The following is a 13395-nucleotide window of genomic DNA, read 5'->3' as shown; positions in this document are numbered from 1 at the left end:
ATGAAATTTGAACGGGATGTCGTTCCTGAGTGAATCTTGTGGAGACTAGAACTTTATCGCAAGACATGGTTTAGATCGTTCATGAGGTTGAAAATTAGTAGCTCCGGCGAACTTTATCAAATCTTCTGGAGAAGATATACATCCATACGGGCTGGCATAGCGGATATTGAGTTTGCTGTAGCACCAGACAAAAACTAAGCATTACCCAAGCATGTGCGACGGCTCGTAAAACGTAATCCAGACATTATTACCGTCAAAGTTTTGAGGGTTTCCCGCTGTGAACTAGACCGGCCAATGAAGAGCTGGCTGTAAATGCCGTTTGCCGGAGTTTGCTGAGCTGCAGCAGTTAAGCTCTTGTGTATCCACAAGACGGCATTTAAAGACTCCTCCTAGAGATCGTGCCGTCACATCCCCCGTGAATGCGGGACACACGGAACTCTACTATCACATACAGTAATAACATCCCCATTTAGATGATCTAAAGCCTCGCCCTAATTCGTCTTGAAGTCCGGAATGGGCATGACAATGTAACTCGTTTTAGGTCCCAAATCCTACTGAGCATCGCCGTGCGCAGCGTAGCGGAAAAAAAAAAAACGAGACGTCGTCAGCATGCTAACAAATACCACGGCTTCTCGGGATGTGGGCGGCGCAAGCTAAGGAAGTTTTCACTGTAAGGCGTAGTAAGACACTGCGACAGGGGGTTAACGCCGCCGCCCGCGGCATCTTTACAGCGGGACCAACGGCAGTGCTAGAGGTGTGCTAGCAGTGCGGATATGATATGACGCGGCCCAGCCGACGACTTCCCCTCTCATAGCGGGGGCGGACGCTGGCCCACCACAAAACGCTGCTGTTGGTCGCAACGCCGGCTGTGGGGGCAGAGCTAGGATGCTTGTACATTTGCTGAATGGGGGCTCGAATCTGGCGGCTAAGCTTGAAAATCACCACAGGATTTCCGTTAGCAATGCTACTTTTAGACAAGGCCCATGGCCGTACCTTCCCCGGGCCAATGTACGTGTAAGCGCCCTGCGCAGCCTTTCATGTAGTTGTTGACCTCCTGGGGCCCTGGCCCGGCCCCCATCACCCGGGAGCGCATATCGGGTGCTTCGGTGGTTGTGTTTGTTGGTTGTACGGCGGATGAGAGAGGGACGTATGATTATAGAAAGTCCCAACATCCCCCCCTTCTTAGCAGTCATTAAGTTTGCCAGTTTGTTTGTCGGTTATCTTGATTGCCACAACAATAGCCCCCTGTTATCTATACCAAAGCTATCGACCGAAGTACTTTTGCGTAAAAGCCCTCAATCTTTGTTGCTATCCTCCCGACACCTACTACAAGAACCAGGCTGGCGCTTCATTTCTAACACCTTCGATGACGTTGTGCCCAGCCTGACAGGGGAGAACATAAGCAGGCTGCTGTGTCTAAGCAAATAGCACGCTGCTTCCCTGCCAGCTCTTTTATTCACCAGACACCACCTTCAGAAATTCAAAGTGGTAGTGATTGAATAGGTCCAGAAAGATGCATTTCAAACGCGTTTTGTCGACGATCGGCGTTGGTCTTGCCGTCGCTCAAGCCACCCCGATCCGAGACTCGATTCAAGAACCGATCTCCACGGACCCGGCCTCCGGCACAGGCAGCGAAGAGCACCAAAATCAGCCCACCAAGTATTTCCACGAGTCGAGGTATGGGAATTGAGCTCCGCTCCTCAAACTGATTGGCCTATCCCAAGGTTAATAAGATTGACTGAGGAAATCGCAATACTGACTTTGACCCGCAGCTTCTCGGTCAACTACGACCCTCGTTTTGCCTCTGCGGCTCTCAACTCAACAGCTCAGAGTGACGCCGTCAAAGTCCTGGTGCAGACCTACCTCTCCACCTTCCGTGACTTGAGCATTCAAACCTGGCCTGCGCATGGCACTCTTCTGGGCTGGTGGTGGAACAAGCAGCTGCTTCCTTGGGATGCGAAACCTACCGTCCAAGTCTCTAATGATGACATCAACTTCCTGGCTGCTTATCACAACATGACGACCTGGTACTTCAAATATCCCAAGATTCCCGCCGGCCGCTCTTTCCAATTGGAGGTGAACCCAAACTACGTCAATGGAAGACAAGACGACGGTGCAAATACCGTTGATGCGCGATGGATCGACATGGAGAATGGATTGTTTATCGATATCATGGCGGTACGATATGTGAAAGACGATTCCGAGGGCGAGGGTGTCCTAGCAAGCAAGGATGGGCATGAATTCAGAAACACATATCTGTATCCGCTGCTTGAGACGACATTTGAGGGCGTGAAGACGAAAATTCCATACAAGTACAAGGAAATGCTTGTGGCGGAATATGGAAAGGATGTGCTGATCAGAAAGAACATCAAGGGGTAAGTGGTACTTTCGTTCGTCAAAGACCGAGGCCATGTTCACTAATATGCGTTGCAGTCACACGTTTGTTGACAGCGATATGAAGTGGATTCCGAATGAGGAACTCTGATTTGGCGGGATTTTGACATTGTACGATTTACACGAGCTGCAGCTGTGATGAGAGGGTTTGAGGCGTTCGGTTCGGGCAACCAAACTGGACTACGGTCTACGGCAAAAACTTGAAGATTTTTACGTATGGTGTTGAGGGATACCCGGAGGTCTGATTCTAGCAAACAAATACGATGCATAGATTAACGTACCCTGCGAACAAACGACCATGCTTGTGACACAGCCAGGGCCTCAAATCCACCCTGACAGGACGTTGGAATCTGAACAAGTAAAAAAGTATGATACGCAAGAAGCGACTCACAGCGTCAAGAAAGAAGCAGAATTGGTCTTCTCATGGAAACCTTGTCATATTGGGGGGTTGTGCGTTCTCTTTTACGCCATGACGACCAGCAGGCTCAAAAGATTCGGCCTGTCTCCGGGTTCACAAGCCGGGCCCAACTCACTACTAAGGACTACATCACTTTGCTTGGGATGACTACGATTTTAGGTCTAATAGTTCATAGCCACTTCCGCTCGGGAAACTTGGATTACTGGGGGGTGATTCTGGACTTTATCTCTTTGTGATCCTCGATCAGAGTGGGCGCAAGTACTAGGGCCAATCATAAATCCATGTTACCGGTTTGGTTTCGACGCTAGCTCCAGAAATGCAAACTAACAGTTGGGAGTGTGAGTACTCCTGATATCTCATATACATCAAAATCAAATCTGTAAATTCCATTCAACTTGCTTCTCTATCGTTGCTATTGCATTGAAATCCAAATTGCCCCAATCATGTGTCTTCGAATGTCGAATTTCTATCTCGTTGCCATTCCGCTGAACGTTGTGCTGAATTCGACGAAGATATTTTGAAAAGGCCAAGTAAGTCTTCTCTAGTCCTTTATACCACAAATGTCATGCTATTGCAGTCCACGCATCTCCCATCAGCTAGTCAGCCTCGACATTTGTCTCGGGATCAAGTCGAAGGTCTTCCCGCGCCAGCTGCATGGCAGCTGTGTATTCAGCTTCCAAATCATCCAATGCCTTTCTCAACGGGCAGTTGTGTTGCAGAGCGCACGGGTGGACGACAGTCTGCTGTACCCTCCCAAGTTGACTATCAAGCATAGCAATGGTGGATCCCTCAAAGGCCTCGTTGATAGGCAAAAGAGAATTTTTGTTCAGTATTTGAAGGAACTCTCCAACTCGGTGTTCTTGTGTGCAAAACATTTGCAACATGGCAGGAGAAGTTTTACCTTTGCCTGGTGCACACGCCGGAGTCTTGCAAATTGCCTGCCGTTTGGTGTCTATAAGGGACAAACAACTGCTGCACCGCGCCCTATGCATCCTGCAGATAACATCGTAGGTGCTTAAGTCTGTTATTTTTTTGGTAAGGGAATTGTATAATCGGTGTGAAACTTGGTTGATTCTTGAGGATATATGATCTGAAAAAGACTGTCAGCTTTCTGGGCGAAGTGAACTGCTGATTCATGATCATGATCGACTCACCAACTATCTCTGCTGGCAAATCGGCAATGACTTCATCTTGGGTCCATTGGTTGAAGTCAAAGTCAACTGGAAGTTGGAAAATTGCAGTCTTGGCCATCCTCACTAACAGTTGGTGCTTACGCAGCGCCGAATACGCAACCAGCATGTAACCGAAATCCTTGGTCTCACAAAACCACTGTGTCTTGAGCCAGTGGGAAATCCACATTCTAAGGGCTTCAGTACAGTCATACTTGTCGCAGCACCTTGCGACTAGTGCAATATCCCTGGCGCCCAGGGCAAACCAATCGTTATGGAATCGATAGTGTAGAATTGACAAGACGATTTCCATGGCATCAGGGCTGTCTCCCTCCAGTATAATCTCCGGACGTAGCCCTCTCTGGACATCAAGACCCTCGGAAAAGTCAGAAGTCAAAAGACGCTTAAAGTATGGCGATGCAGCGCTCAATATTTGGGATGAGATATGGAATTTCTTGCGAATCTTGCTGTCGTTCACTACAAGGGCAGCATCCCAGTTATCATGGAGCTCGACCAATGTCTCCCCGTCCATGTCAGCATCATCATTGCTGGTCATGATCGCTGAATACAATTCTGCCGAGATTGAATTTGGGCTGTTTTCAATCAAAGGCCACCCGACTGAAGTTTCCGGCGGCAACAGACTGAATATTGCTGAGAGATTTAAACAGCAAGAGCAAGAAAGATTAAGGCGGGAAGTAAGATTATCTAGCAGATTGACTTGAAGATATCAAAAGGGCGTTTCTTCAGATCATGAATAAACTCGGAAGGTGTAATATTTGGTCGGGAAAGCAAGAACGAATCTTGTGACACAAAGTCAAGTTGGACGAGGAAAATATTAGATAGAAAAGGTAGGCAATTTGTGGGAAAGTAGGGTCGAAAGGAAATAGAAAACATGCAGTTATGGAAGAGGAGGAAAGGAAACAAGCTCTTGTTATGCTATTCAAGCAGTCTTACAACCTGCGCCTTCCTCTGCAACCTAACAGCGGTATTTGGCTCATGAATATTCATGAATAAAGTGTAGAAGCACTTCGGGAATCAGAGACTTAGCTGGGGTCAAAGAGGTCTAAGTGGAATTATCCGAGTTATTGTAGTACAACGCGGTGTCATATGGTGACTCGTCAATATGGTGAAGTTGAGAGCCAAGGCCCTAACCAAGGAATCACTACTGATCACAATCAAGCATAAATATGCGTGATTTAGGGAATTACACAGAAAAGCCGCAGAACTCAAAAAATCCCTGAAAACCTGGCAAGTAGTCGACTGCTACTCGCAATGTCAATTCATCCATACTCACTGTTGACAATGCCGAGGGTCTTGAGCGCACGGACCACCATAAAGTGGTTGTGCAGGGGTCTTGGGCGTAAGCTGGAGGCGCGTCACGAACTACTCCATAACCACCCAAGGAACTGTGCGACGCGCCCCTCCACCTTATCCAGAGAGGTTACTACTGGCCCGAATTGGATACTTGCAATTCTAGCACAACAACCTCATTCGACGTGCGCTCGCCTTCAATGAGTCGCATCCTCTTTCCGATTCTATCTAGAGGCGTTATCGCGCTTAAATCACCGTCATAATCCGCCGCCATGACCAGTAAGCCCTCAATTTAAGTGAACCACCCCGCCAAACATATGTTAACACCAAGCAGCTCGTGCGGAGCGGATGCAACAGCGCATGCGCGGTGCTGGGTTAGTCCTCCTAGTATTTTCGTCATAATGCCTGACTGACAGTGTAAAGACACGGTCAAATCGAAGATGTCTCTTTCCAATTAGACTTCGGAGACGATCTTACGACCGAAATCGAACCCCAAGACAGTCCAGAGGAGCCGCCGCCGCGAACCACGCCCACACCGAATACATCTGCTAAGAGACGGAAGCTGGATAGCGACTCGACACGACCGCTCGTATCGTCGCAGGGCGGTGACCAAGCTCGACGGTCTTTAGACAAGCCAGGCTCTATCGAACCACAAGATGGGCCAGCTAGACTATCTTTGCAGCCCGCTGCAGCAGAGCAACCGACGACAAGCCCTACCCCCATTGCAGAAGAGCCGGCTCCGGATTCTGCTGAGGCACTGCCGCCACCAAGGCCGCCCGCACCTGCGCCGCCCATTTCACCAGTAACCGGGAGGGTCACGTCAGACTATACCGAAGTTGAGGAGAGCCCGGCTGATGCACCAGGCAGCGGCCGACGGCGCACGATCACGAGTAGTGCTCTTGGTTCTAGTGCCAGACTGCAGCAAGCTCTGTCCCCCGAGGATAATGAGACTGAGGCGGTTCCTATTTCATCGCCCCTAGAGCGCAAAGCTCGGCGAACCACAGCCAGCACACGCAGGTCAACAATAAGCAGTCGCGGGAGCCGTAGCTCAGGCATACCTGGAGACGTTGACATTGATGGACGATCACTTGATGGAGCAGGAAAGTCTGTCGATCGAACAGTGTCACCTGAGCTATCATCTCGACGCGATACACGGTCCGCAGAGCCTACAACTCACTCTGACGAACCGGTGTCAGAGCCAGAACCTGAACTGGAACCGGAGTCATTGGTGGAGGAAGATCAGGTACAAAGTCATGGTCAGGATGAAAGTTTGGCAGAAGAGGTCGACATAGATGAGGCGGCTCAACGCTTGGGACGCAAGCGGCCCCGCAGAAGTCCGAGAGGGCCATCTGCCGAGCCTGATTCGATTATTACGGATGAGGACCAAGAAGCGCCTTTAGCGAAAAAGCGACGGAAACAATTGAAAACAAGTCCAGCAAAACAGAAACAAGGACGACCAAAGGCAGCTTCTAAAGCAAAGAACAGCCCACCTAAGACTGCTCCTAAACGAAGAAAGAAGAAAAGCTCAGATGCCACTGGAGACGACGAGACGGTCTCTATTCCAGTGCAACGGTTTACGAAGAGAGTTCAAGCGGCCGAAGGCGAAGATGGCAACGCAGACGTGCTTAGTTTGGATATTCCTTTCGCTAACCGCGGCGGAGTCAACACTGTCGACGTGTTGACCCAGATGTGCGACGAAATTGTCGGGACGAGCTTGGATACTCTTAAAGAAGGTGTGCGGAATGCTGAAGATGCACCAACTAAGAAAGAATTCCGGGTTCAAGTGCGAGCTTTGGAAGCATTCCAGGAAGAACTTAGGAATCGATTATTGCAACATGTGGGCTATCTCCCCTGAGGCTTGAGAGCCACTTCTGACCCATCTTAGACAATACTCCTCGACACACTCCACAGCCTGCGCAAGCGGCTGCGCAGTGTCCAAAAAGAGAGAATTACTCTTCGGGACGAAATCATGCAAATCCGTGCCGAACGGGACCAGGTGGCGCTCCGGAAGGACGCTGTGAGAGCTAAGCACGACAAGGTCAAAGAGGAGGCCCTGGTGAGTCTTCCGGTGGAACGACCTAAATCAGCCCTATAACTAACTGGTGTCCACAGAACCAATTGAGCTTATCTTCTCAGATGCATGACATTGATCTGGCCGTGGAGCGAGGTCGCGCAGCGCCTGATCTTGGCCCAGCAGAAAAGAAGACGGCGGAACTGGCCAACCTGGAGATATTGATATCTAGAATTGCGGACCAAGCGTGTACACAGAGCGATACGGGAGGAACACTGAAGCAGATTAAGGATTTCAACGCGTTCCTCGAACGCGCCGCTGTTGCATTGGAAGGTAGATAGAGAAGACCCGAGGTTGACTGGGCCTCGTTATGTCGTCCGAAGTTGACGGTGGTTGGGGTATTCATGTACAATGTTGGCGTTGAGGGGTTGACGGGGGTGGCCTTTGCCGGGGATACCCAGGAAAATCGGCATTCGGATCGCCCAATTGATGACTTTTTTGGCTGGCAATACCACTTGGCCTAAGGCTTATGACTGCCACAAGACGCTGAACCTTATTTTCCCCGTTACCTTAGCTCGTGTCCAAAGGGGGAGTTATTGCCATAACAACAACATCCACGATTTCTCCCCCTTTGATTCTAGACTGGAAGCAAAGTTGGTGCTGAGCCCTTCGTCCTCGACTATTGAAATTCGTCTCTATTTTTGTCTGTTTGCCTGTCTGGAGCATGGTACACATTGACGTCACAGGCCTTATTGAACGCGCAGCCCACCTGTCCTCACGTCTTTCGACCTCTTTTTTTGACTACGGTACCCTGAATCGGGGTGGCCGTGTGTCATGGCGTGTGCAAGTAGTCCCACTCTCCGATGTGGCGGTCGGCGCGTGTACAGCTGAGGCTGTCCCCCCCCCCAATAGGCGGGTTTCCCGTATCATTGATGTACCACAGATAAAATCCTCACCCGGAAGTACGGCACTTGAAGCTCGACGGGCCATGGGTCCGTCATCAAAGTTCCCAACCCACGCAGCGCCTTACACGCCCCCCTACGCTAGATCCTGACTGGCCGCAGTTAGTCAAGAGACGGGAAAACTGGGTTCTGCCAGAACTTTGAGAAGCAGTGATTGGAGTGTTTGTTGCCGTCGCACTTCCGACGAAGGGGGGGGGCCGCTTATGGGTGTCAGTTGATTTTTATGGAAGCAGGTGGAGGGAACGCGAAGGGGGGTGTATGAACTTTTGGAACCAGCAAGGAGGAGGAAGTTAGGGGTCCTCGGCCACCGATGACTTATCTGCTCCAGCTGAGAGCGTGAAGTTAATGAACAGGGCAGTCCATTGTTGTTGTGCCTGTGAAGCCGGGAGCCGAGTACATAAGGTGAGGGAGGGGACCGCTTCCACTGCTCCATTTTCTTGCCGCTTATCCCAACTACTACTCTCTATACGAACTCACAAGTTTCCTTTGAGGACTTCACCCCCCCGTCTCTCTCCTTCTACCTTTCTTTCGACTCTCAACTAGCCGTCAAAATGCCCGCTCCCGAGGTTCCCCAGCAGCAGGCCCCCATGGAGGTCCCTTCTGAGAACGGAATCGTCTCTCAGCAGCCTGTAAGCTGTCCCTTACCGCAATTTTCTTTTAGGATTTTAGACTAACGCGCACAATCAACAGTCCGTCGAGCCCCAGCCTGAGATGAGCCTCCGTGGTGGTGAAGAGGCCGGATGCGAGATCTGCTGTGGTCTCTGCGCCTGCGAAGAGTCCTGCTGCTAGACCAAGCCATAAGCATGAGTTAAGATGGGGAAAACATTCGGAAAGGGTGTGAAGGGTGGTGGTGGTGCGATGACTGAGACAACAATACCATTACTACTTTTAGTCCTGTCTGTGTCATCACCCCCGGTGGCGTTTGGCGATTATTACTCCTGTTGGAGGGATACGTGGTTTAAGGGTTATTCACTATCAAACAATCGAACATATTCCAAGAGCAAATGCTTCATTTCGAACGCGTCTTTCTGTGACGAATTTAATTCAATCGACTGTCGTCAAAATGTGTTAGAGACCAAGCGAGATTTCTAGTGGTGTGGGCGGCTGTCCCTTGGGCTGCCAAGTGCATGCCAAGAGATCTACCCGCAAAGCTTAGCTTGTAGTGGCCTCTCATGGCAGTAGAATGGCTGACAGCTCGCTACAGAATGTTCCACGTCAGCCAGACCACTGGCCCAGTGGGAGGCCAACCAACCAGTGGCCACTCCACCCTCCCTGCACCGTTGTGGTTCACTACTTTGTCTGAAGCTTTGCATTTGGGGAAGGCAAGCAGACCACAATTCGTCATCGTCCCCTCGACCAGGTGAGGCTTTGAGGCTTGAGGCTTTTCGGACGGGAGGCGATGCAAACTTCGCCTCCCGTAGTTATCGCCGCACCTTAATGCAACTGGTTGCACCCATCGCAACCCAAGGAAGACAGGTATTCCTCCCCCTATTGCCTTGTCTGTCGGCAAGTGAGGCCCCCAATACAATGTTTTGAATCTGCCGAAACACGAACTCTACCTTAATTCTCTCTTGCTTGAATTCAATGTGACACCTCGGGACATGGAAGCTGGATCCCTGAGTTTCTGGTCTCGTTTGTCAACCCCGGTCCTTTGCTCTTTGCAGAGCAATGCTGAGTTGGGATGATTCAGAGCAACCTGAACCACGCAGTCCCTGCTGAGGGAATTACGGGGTTTCGCTGTTTCGCTCCCCCCAGGGTGTGCGAAATAGACGACGTCGTATTTTCAAGTGCCGTGCACAGTTGATCACAATTATTCACGTCGCGATCAAAACGGATGCCTCGCTGGCAGTCGCAAGGTCCAGCGATGTGTCCTTGAGCAAGTTAATCTGAGTCGGTGGCAGCTGACGGAGAATGGGGCCTTCCCTTCCATACGGCCCTTTTTTGTGCATTTGAAGATGTTCTTCTAGAAGTACATGATAGTCTACAGTTGCCCGCCCAGCCATGCATCGTTGTCTTCAACGGCAAAACGCTGATCCAAGTTGGCAACCCCTTACCTTGGATAATTTACACTGATAACTCCAACACCGTGAACAATTGTAGCCCAACTGCTTTCACGTGGTTGCTATTTCGCTCCCAGCAAGGATGTAGGAGACACACGTCTACTTCCCGCCAAAAACCCCAGAAACGCGATCCATGATGGTCGCCTTGCCCTCCGCCTTGCGCTGCTGCCTCTCCTTCTCCTGCTCGTCCCAGAGCTTCTGCACGTCCTTGGCGACGGCCGCCTTGGCCTGCAGGTCTGCCCGCAGCGCCGCTTCTTCCGCTGCCCGCTCCTCCTCGGGAAGCTGCTCCAGCTTCTCCCTCCACGACTTCTCGAGGTCGGGCCGGGGCTGGATGGCGCCAGCTTCGGCCACGGTTGGTATTGAGAGGTCCAGCTTGGGTACAGGGAGACCTTCCTTCTTGGCCAACTCAATGGCCTTTTCTTGCTCGAGCATACGGTTGTAGAGCGCGTCAGCGTGCATCTGGATATCCTCCTCAACATGCGCTGGGCGGTTGTAGACAGACTGGTAGCCTAGGGCTTTGAGGAATCTCTGGTTTTTGGAACAAAATCGTCAGTTCATGGGTCTCGTAATCATTGAAAGCAGAGGAGAGGAAAGGACTGTTCGTACCGTCTGCATGGTATAACACCTCTCAAATCTCTGCACCTGATGCCTGCACATCTGCATCCGGTCCTCCCAAGCACCACTCTTCATGCAGTTCACCCACTCCTCCTGCTGCAGAGCGCAGTTCTCGAGCGCAGCCCGCCCAATGTTGTGCTTGCGCTCCTTGTAGCCGTCCAACACATCCATGAGCTTCTCATGGTCCGTTTTCGACTCAGCCTCGACGTCTGAGTATGGACGATATGTTTTCCAGAGATGGGCGTACCGGCCGTCTTGAAAGAGACTCTCTTTCGGCACCTTTGGCCTATCCGAGTCCGCCGCTCCATTTCCATTTTCTGTTTGTGATTGAGCTTGTGCTTGTGTTTGTGCCGCGGCCGCCGCTTGTTCGGCTTCTTGGGCGATTTGCTGTTGGATCTTGACGGGGGATTCGCGCTGGAGGAATTCGCGAAGCTTGGGGTCGAGGGACTTGAGGGGGTCCGAGGTCGAAGGGCCGCTGGAAAACCAGCCGTCAAACCAGCCCATTTCGAATCGAAGCTTCAAGGAAAAAGAGCTCGAGAGACCGTCGGAGTGTAGTCAGGGAAGCTTAGAGCTTAGAGGGGGGTCGCAAACTGAAGCTCCTTGAGAATTTCTAGGTGGCAGTTGGTGATCCAATCAGATGCCCAGAACGACACAGACGCTACGTAGGAAAAGCCTAGCACGCACTGTATTTGACACTGTCTTTGAAAGGCCTTAAATGTATCAAACGCTATTCGCTCAAGAGAGGGTAGCACAAGGCATTTAAATGACGGACATATAAACTATCAAGTTGCTGCTTAAGTACGGATTAGTGGGATAGTCGATTGCAATCTGAGCAACCAATGCTTTCAAAGGTTGACTCGTAGGATCTCACATTCTTCGTCGAGAAGGGAATAACAACAATCATTGGAGCCTATGGTAAGGCAAATCACAGTGTCACGAGTCAAAGGCAAACACAATTGCACATCCAATCCCTAAATCATTTTTCGTTCATTCGACCTGAGGCGCATCGCAGTTTTCCGTTCCCGTAAAAATCACAAGCCCATTGTGTGCCCAAGACAGCCAGAGAATAACCTCCAGTTCACGACCGCGAAGTTTGGCTGATCGATTTCATTTTTGGTCTTGATTCTGCATCTATAACACAATCATGTGGATGCAGTTTCCCTGATGACCTCCCATCCGGTATGTAATGAAGAACCCACACCGCAGTCACGCCGTAAATGCCAATGAGCCGATTTAGAACTTGCTGAACTTCTTGACAGCCTTGCCAGTGCGGGGAAGGACACGAAGGACGTTGAAGCGGACCTAGAGATCAACGGGTTAGTAACTCTACTCCCTCGTCGGACATGGAGATATCGCGGGGGTTTGTCGTAACATACAGTCTTGCTCAGAGGTCTGCACTGGCCAACGGTAACCTGGTCACCCTCCTCGACACGGAAAGCGGGGGAAACGTGGGCGGCGAGGTTCTTGTGGCGCTTCTCGTAACGGGCGTACTTGGGGATGAAGTGGAGGTATTCGCGGCGGATGATAAGGGTACGGTGCATCTTGGTGGAAACGACGGTGCCGGTAAGGATACGGCCACGGATAGAGACCTGGCCGGTGAAGGGGCACTTCTTGTCTGGAGACGCGCCAACGTTAGCAATCGTTGTCCCGGTGGTGTCGTGCAAATGCGCATTGTTGATTTCCATTTCCCCCCTCCAAGAAAAATATTCCCCCCTCTTCCCCTCGAGCTCCAAAACTTCTTTGCGATTTCTCGAGTGCGTCGCGAATATTCGTCGAAAATTGTTTGCCGTCGCGCTTGTGCCAAAAAAGAATTCCCTTCCCAGTTCAATCCTGTTCGTTCGCAAACGTACCGATGTAGCTGCCCTCAATGGCAGTCTTGGGGGTGCGGAAACCCAGACCGACGTCCTTGTACCATCTGCGGCCGCTCTTGCCAGGGCGAGCAGACTTCGCCTTGACCTTCTGGTTAAGGAAGATACCCTTCTGCTTCTGGAAAGCCCTCTCGGACTGGACGGTCAGCTCGGTAGCCATCTTGACGTCGTGGTGCGGTCGACTGGGCGGTGGGTGCTGTTGAGGTTAGATGTCGATTGTTCGGAGCCTCTTTTTCTGACCAGACGAGATTGGGAACTACGAAGTTGGTGTGCCACTTAGGGCTTTGGCAAATATCAAAAGTTAAACGAGACCCACATTTACCCTTTTTTCATTGGATATGGTGGGACGGATCCTGAGAGAGCACCCTGTGGCTGTGTCGCTGCACCAGCCACACAATTTCTTCTATGAGACCAACGGAGTAATTAGCGGCAGACTGCTCCCAACCGTCGGTTCAGAGAAAAAAGTGATAAAAAAAAAAGCAACAGGGGTGAGCCGAGCAGGGGAAAAAGAACCCCAGTTTGCTTGCATTCGATATAGATTGACATTTGTAGGTCGTTCGTCTTGATGGTAGGTAGTTGTCTTCATT

At 50.9% G+C, this 13395-nt stretch overlaps 6 protein-coding genes across 6 annotated transcripts; 3 read left to right on the top strand and 3 right to left on the bottom strand.

Moving 5' to 3' along the window:
* Positions 1 to 1513: 1513 nt before the first annotated feature.
* Positions 1514 to 2485, top strand: CTRU02_209733 (mannosylphosphorylation protein; the record flags this gene model as incomplete). Its single annotated transcript, XM_036720546.1, has 3 exons — positions 1514 to 1677; positions 1773 to 2375; positions 2434 to 2485. 3 exons carry the CDS (start codon positions 1514 to 1516, stop codon positions 2483 to 2485), a joined length of 819 nt encoding a protein of 272 aa, XP_036587386.1.
* A 923-nt stretch (positions 2486 to 3408) lies between these two features.
* Positions 3409 to 4513, bottom strand: CTRU02_209732 (uncharacterized protein; the record flags this gene model as incomplete). Its single annotated transcript, XM_036720545.1, has 2 exons — positions 3409 to 3902; positions 3967 to 4513. 2 exons carry the CDS (start codon positions 4511 to 4513, stop codon positions 3409 to 3411), a joined length of 1041 nt encoding a protein of 346 aa, XP_036587385.1.
* A 1051-nt stretch (positions 4514 to 5564) lies between these two features.
* On the top strand, positions 5565 to 7644 carry CTRU02_209731 (AT hook domain-containing protein; the record flags this gene model as incomplete). The annotated part of the gene is made up of 5 exons (XM_036720544.2): positions 5565 to 5571; positions 5627 to 5666; positions 5716 to 7129; positions 7178 to 7348; positions 7405 to 7644. The coding sequence occupies 5 exons, from the start codon at positions 5565 to 5567 to the stop codon at positions 7642 to 7644; spliced, it is 1872 nt and encodes a 623-aa protein (XP_036587384.2).
* A 1172-nt stretch (positions 7645 to 8816) lies between these two features.
* Positions 8817 to 9054, top strand: CTRU02_209730 (uncharacterized protein; the record flags this gene model as incomplete). Its single annotated transcript, XM_070205328.1, has 2 exons — positions 8817 to 8894; positions 8956 to 9054. 2 exons carry the CDS (start codon positions 8817 to 8819, stop codon positions 9052 to 9054), a joined length of 177 nt encoding a protein of 58 aa, XP_070060976.1.
* A 1370-nt stretch (positions 9055 to 10424) lies between these two features.
* On the bottom strand, positions 10425 to 11444 carry CTRU02_209729 (uncharacterized protein; the record flags this gene model as incomplete). The annotated part of the gene is made up of 2 exons (XM_036720543.1): positions 10425 to 10853; positions 10932 to 11444. 2 exons carry the CDS (start codon positions 11442 to 11444, stop codon positions 10425 to 10427), a joined length of 942 nt encoding a protein of 313 aa, XP_036587383.1.
* Positions 11445 to 12173: 729 nt separating this feature from the next.
* On the bottom strand, positions 12174 to 12968 carry CTRU02_209728 (40S ribosomal protein uS17; the record flags this gene model as incomplete). The annotated part of the gene is made up of 3 exons (XM_036720542.1): positions 12174 to 12242; positions 12317 to 12579; positions 12791 to 12968. 3 exons carry the CDS (start codon positions 12966 to 12968, stop codon positions 12174 to 12176), a joined length of 510 nt encoding a protein of 169 aa, XP_036587382.1.
* Between the last annotated feature and the right edge of the window lie 427 nt (positions 12969 to 13395).

This window comes from Colletotrichum truncatum (assembly GCF_014235925.2).
Source record: "Colletotrichum truncatum strain CMES1059 chromosome Unknown Contig_0006, whole genome shotgun sequence".
Classification (NCBI taxonomy): Eukaryota; Fungi; Ascomycota; class Sordariomycetes; order Glomerellales; family Glomerellaceae; genus Colletotrichum; species Colletotrichum truncatum.
Note: the sequence above shows the minus strand (reverse complement) of the source record. Positions and strands in the feature narration are given on the sequence as shown.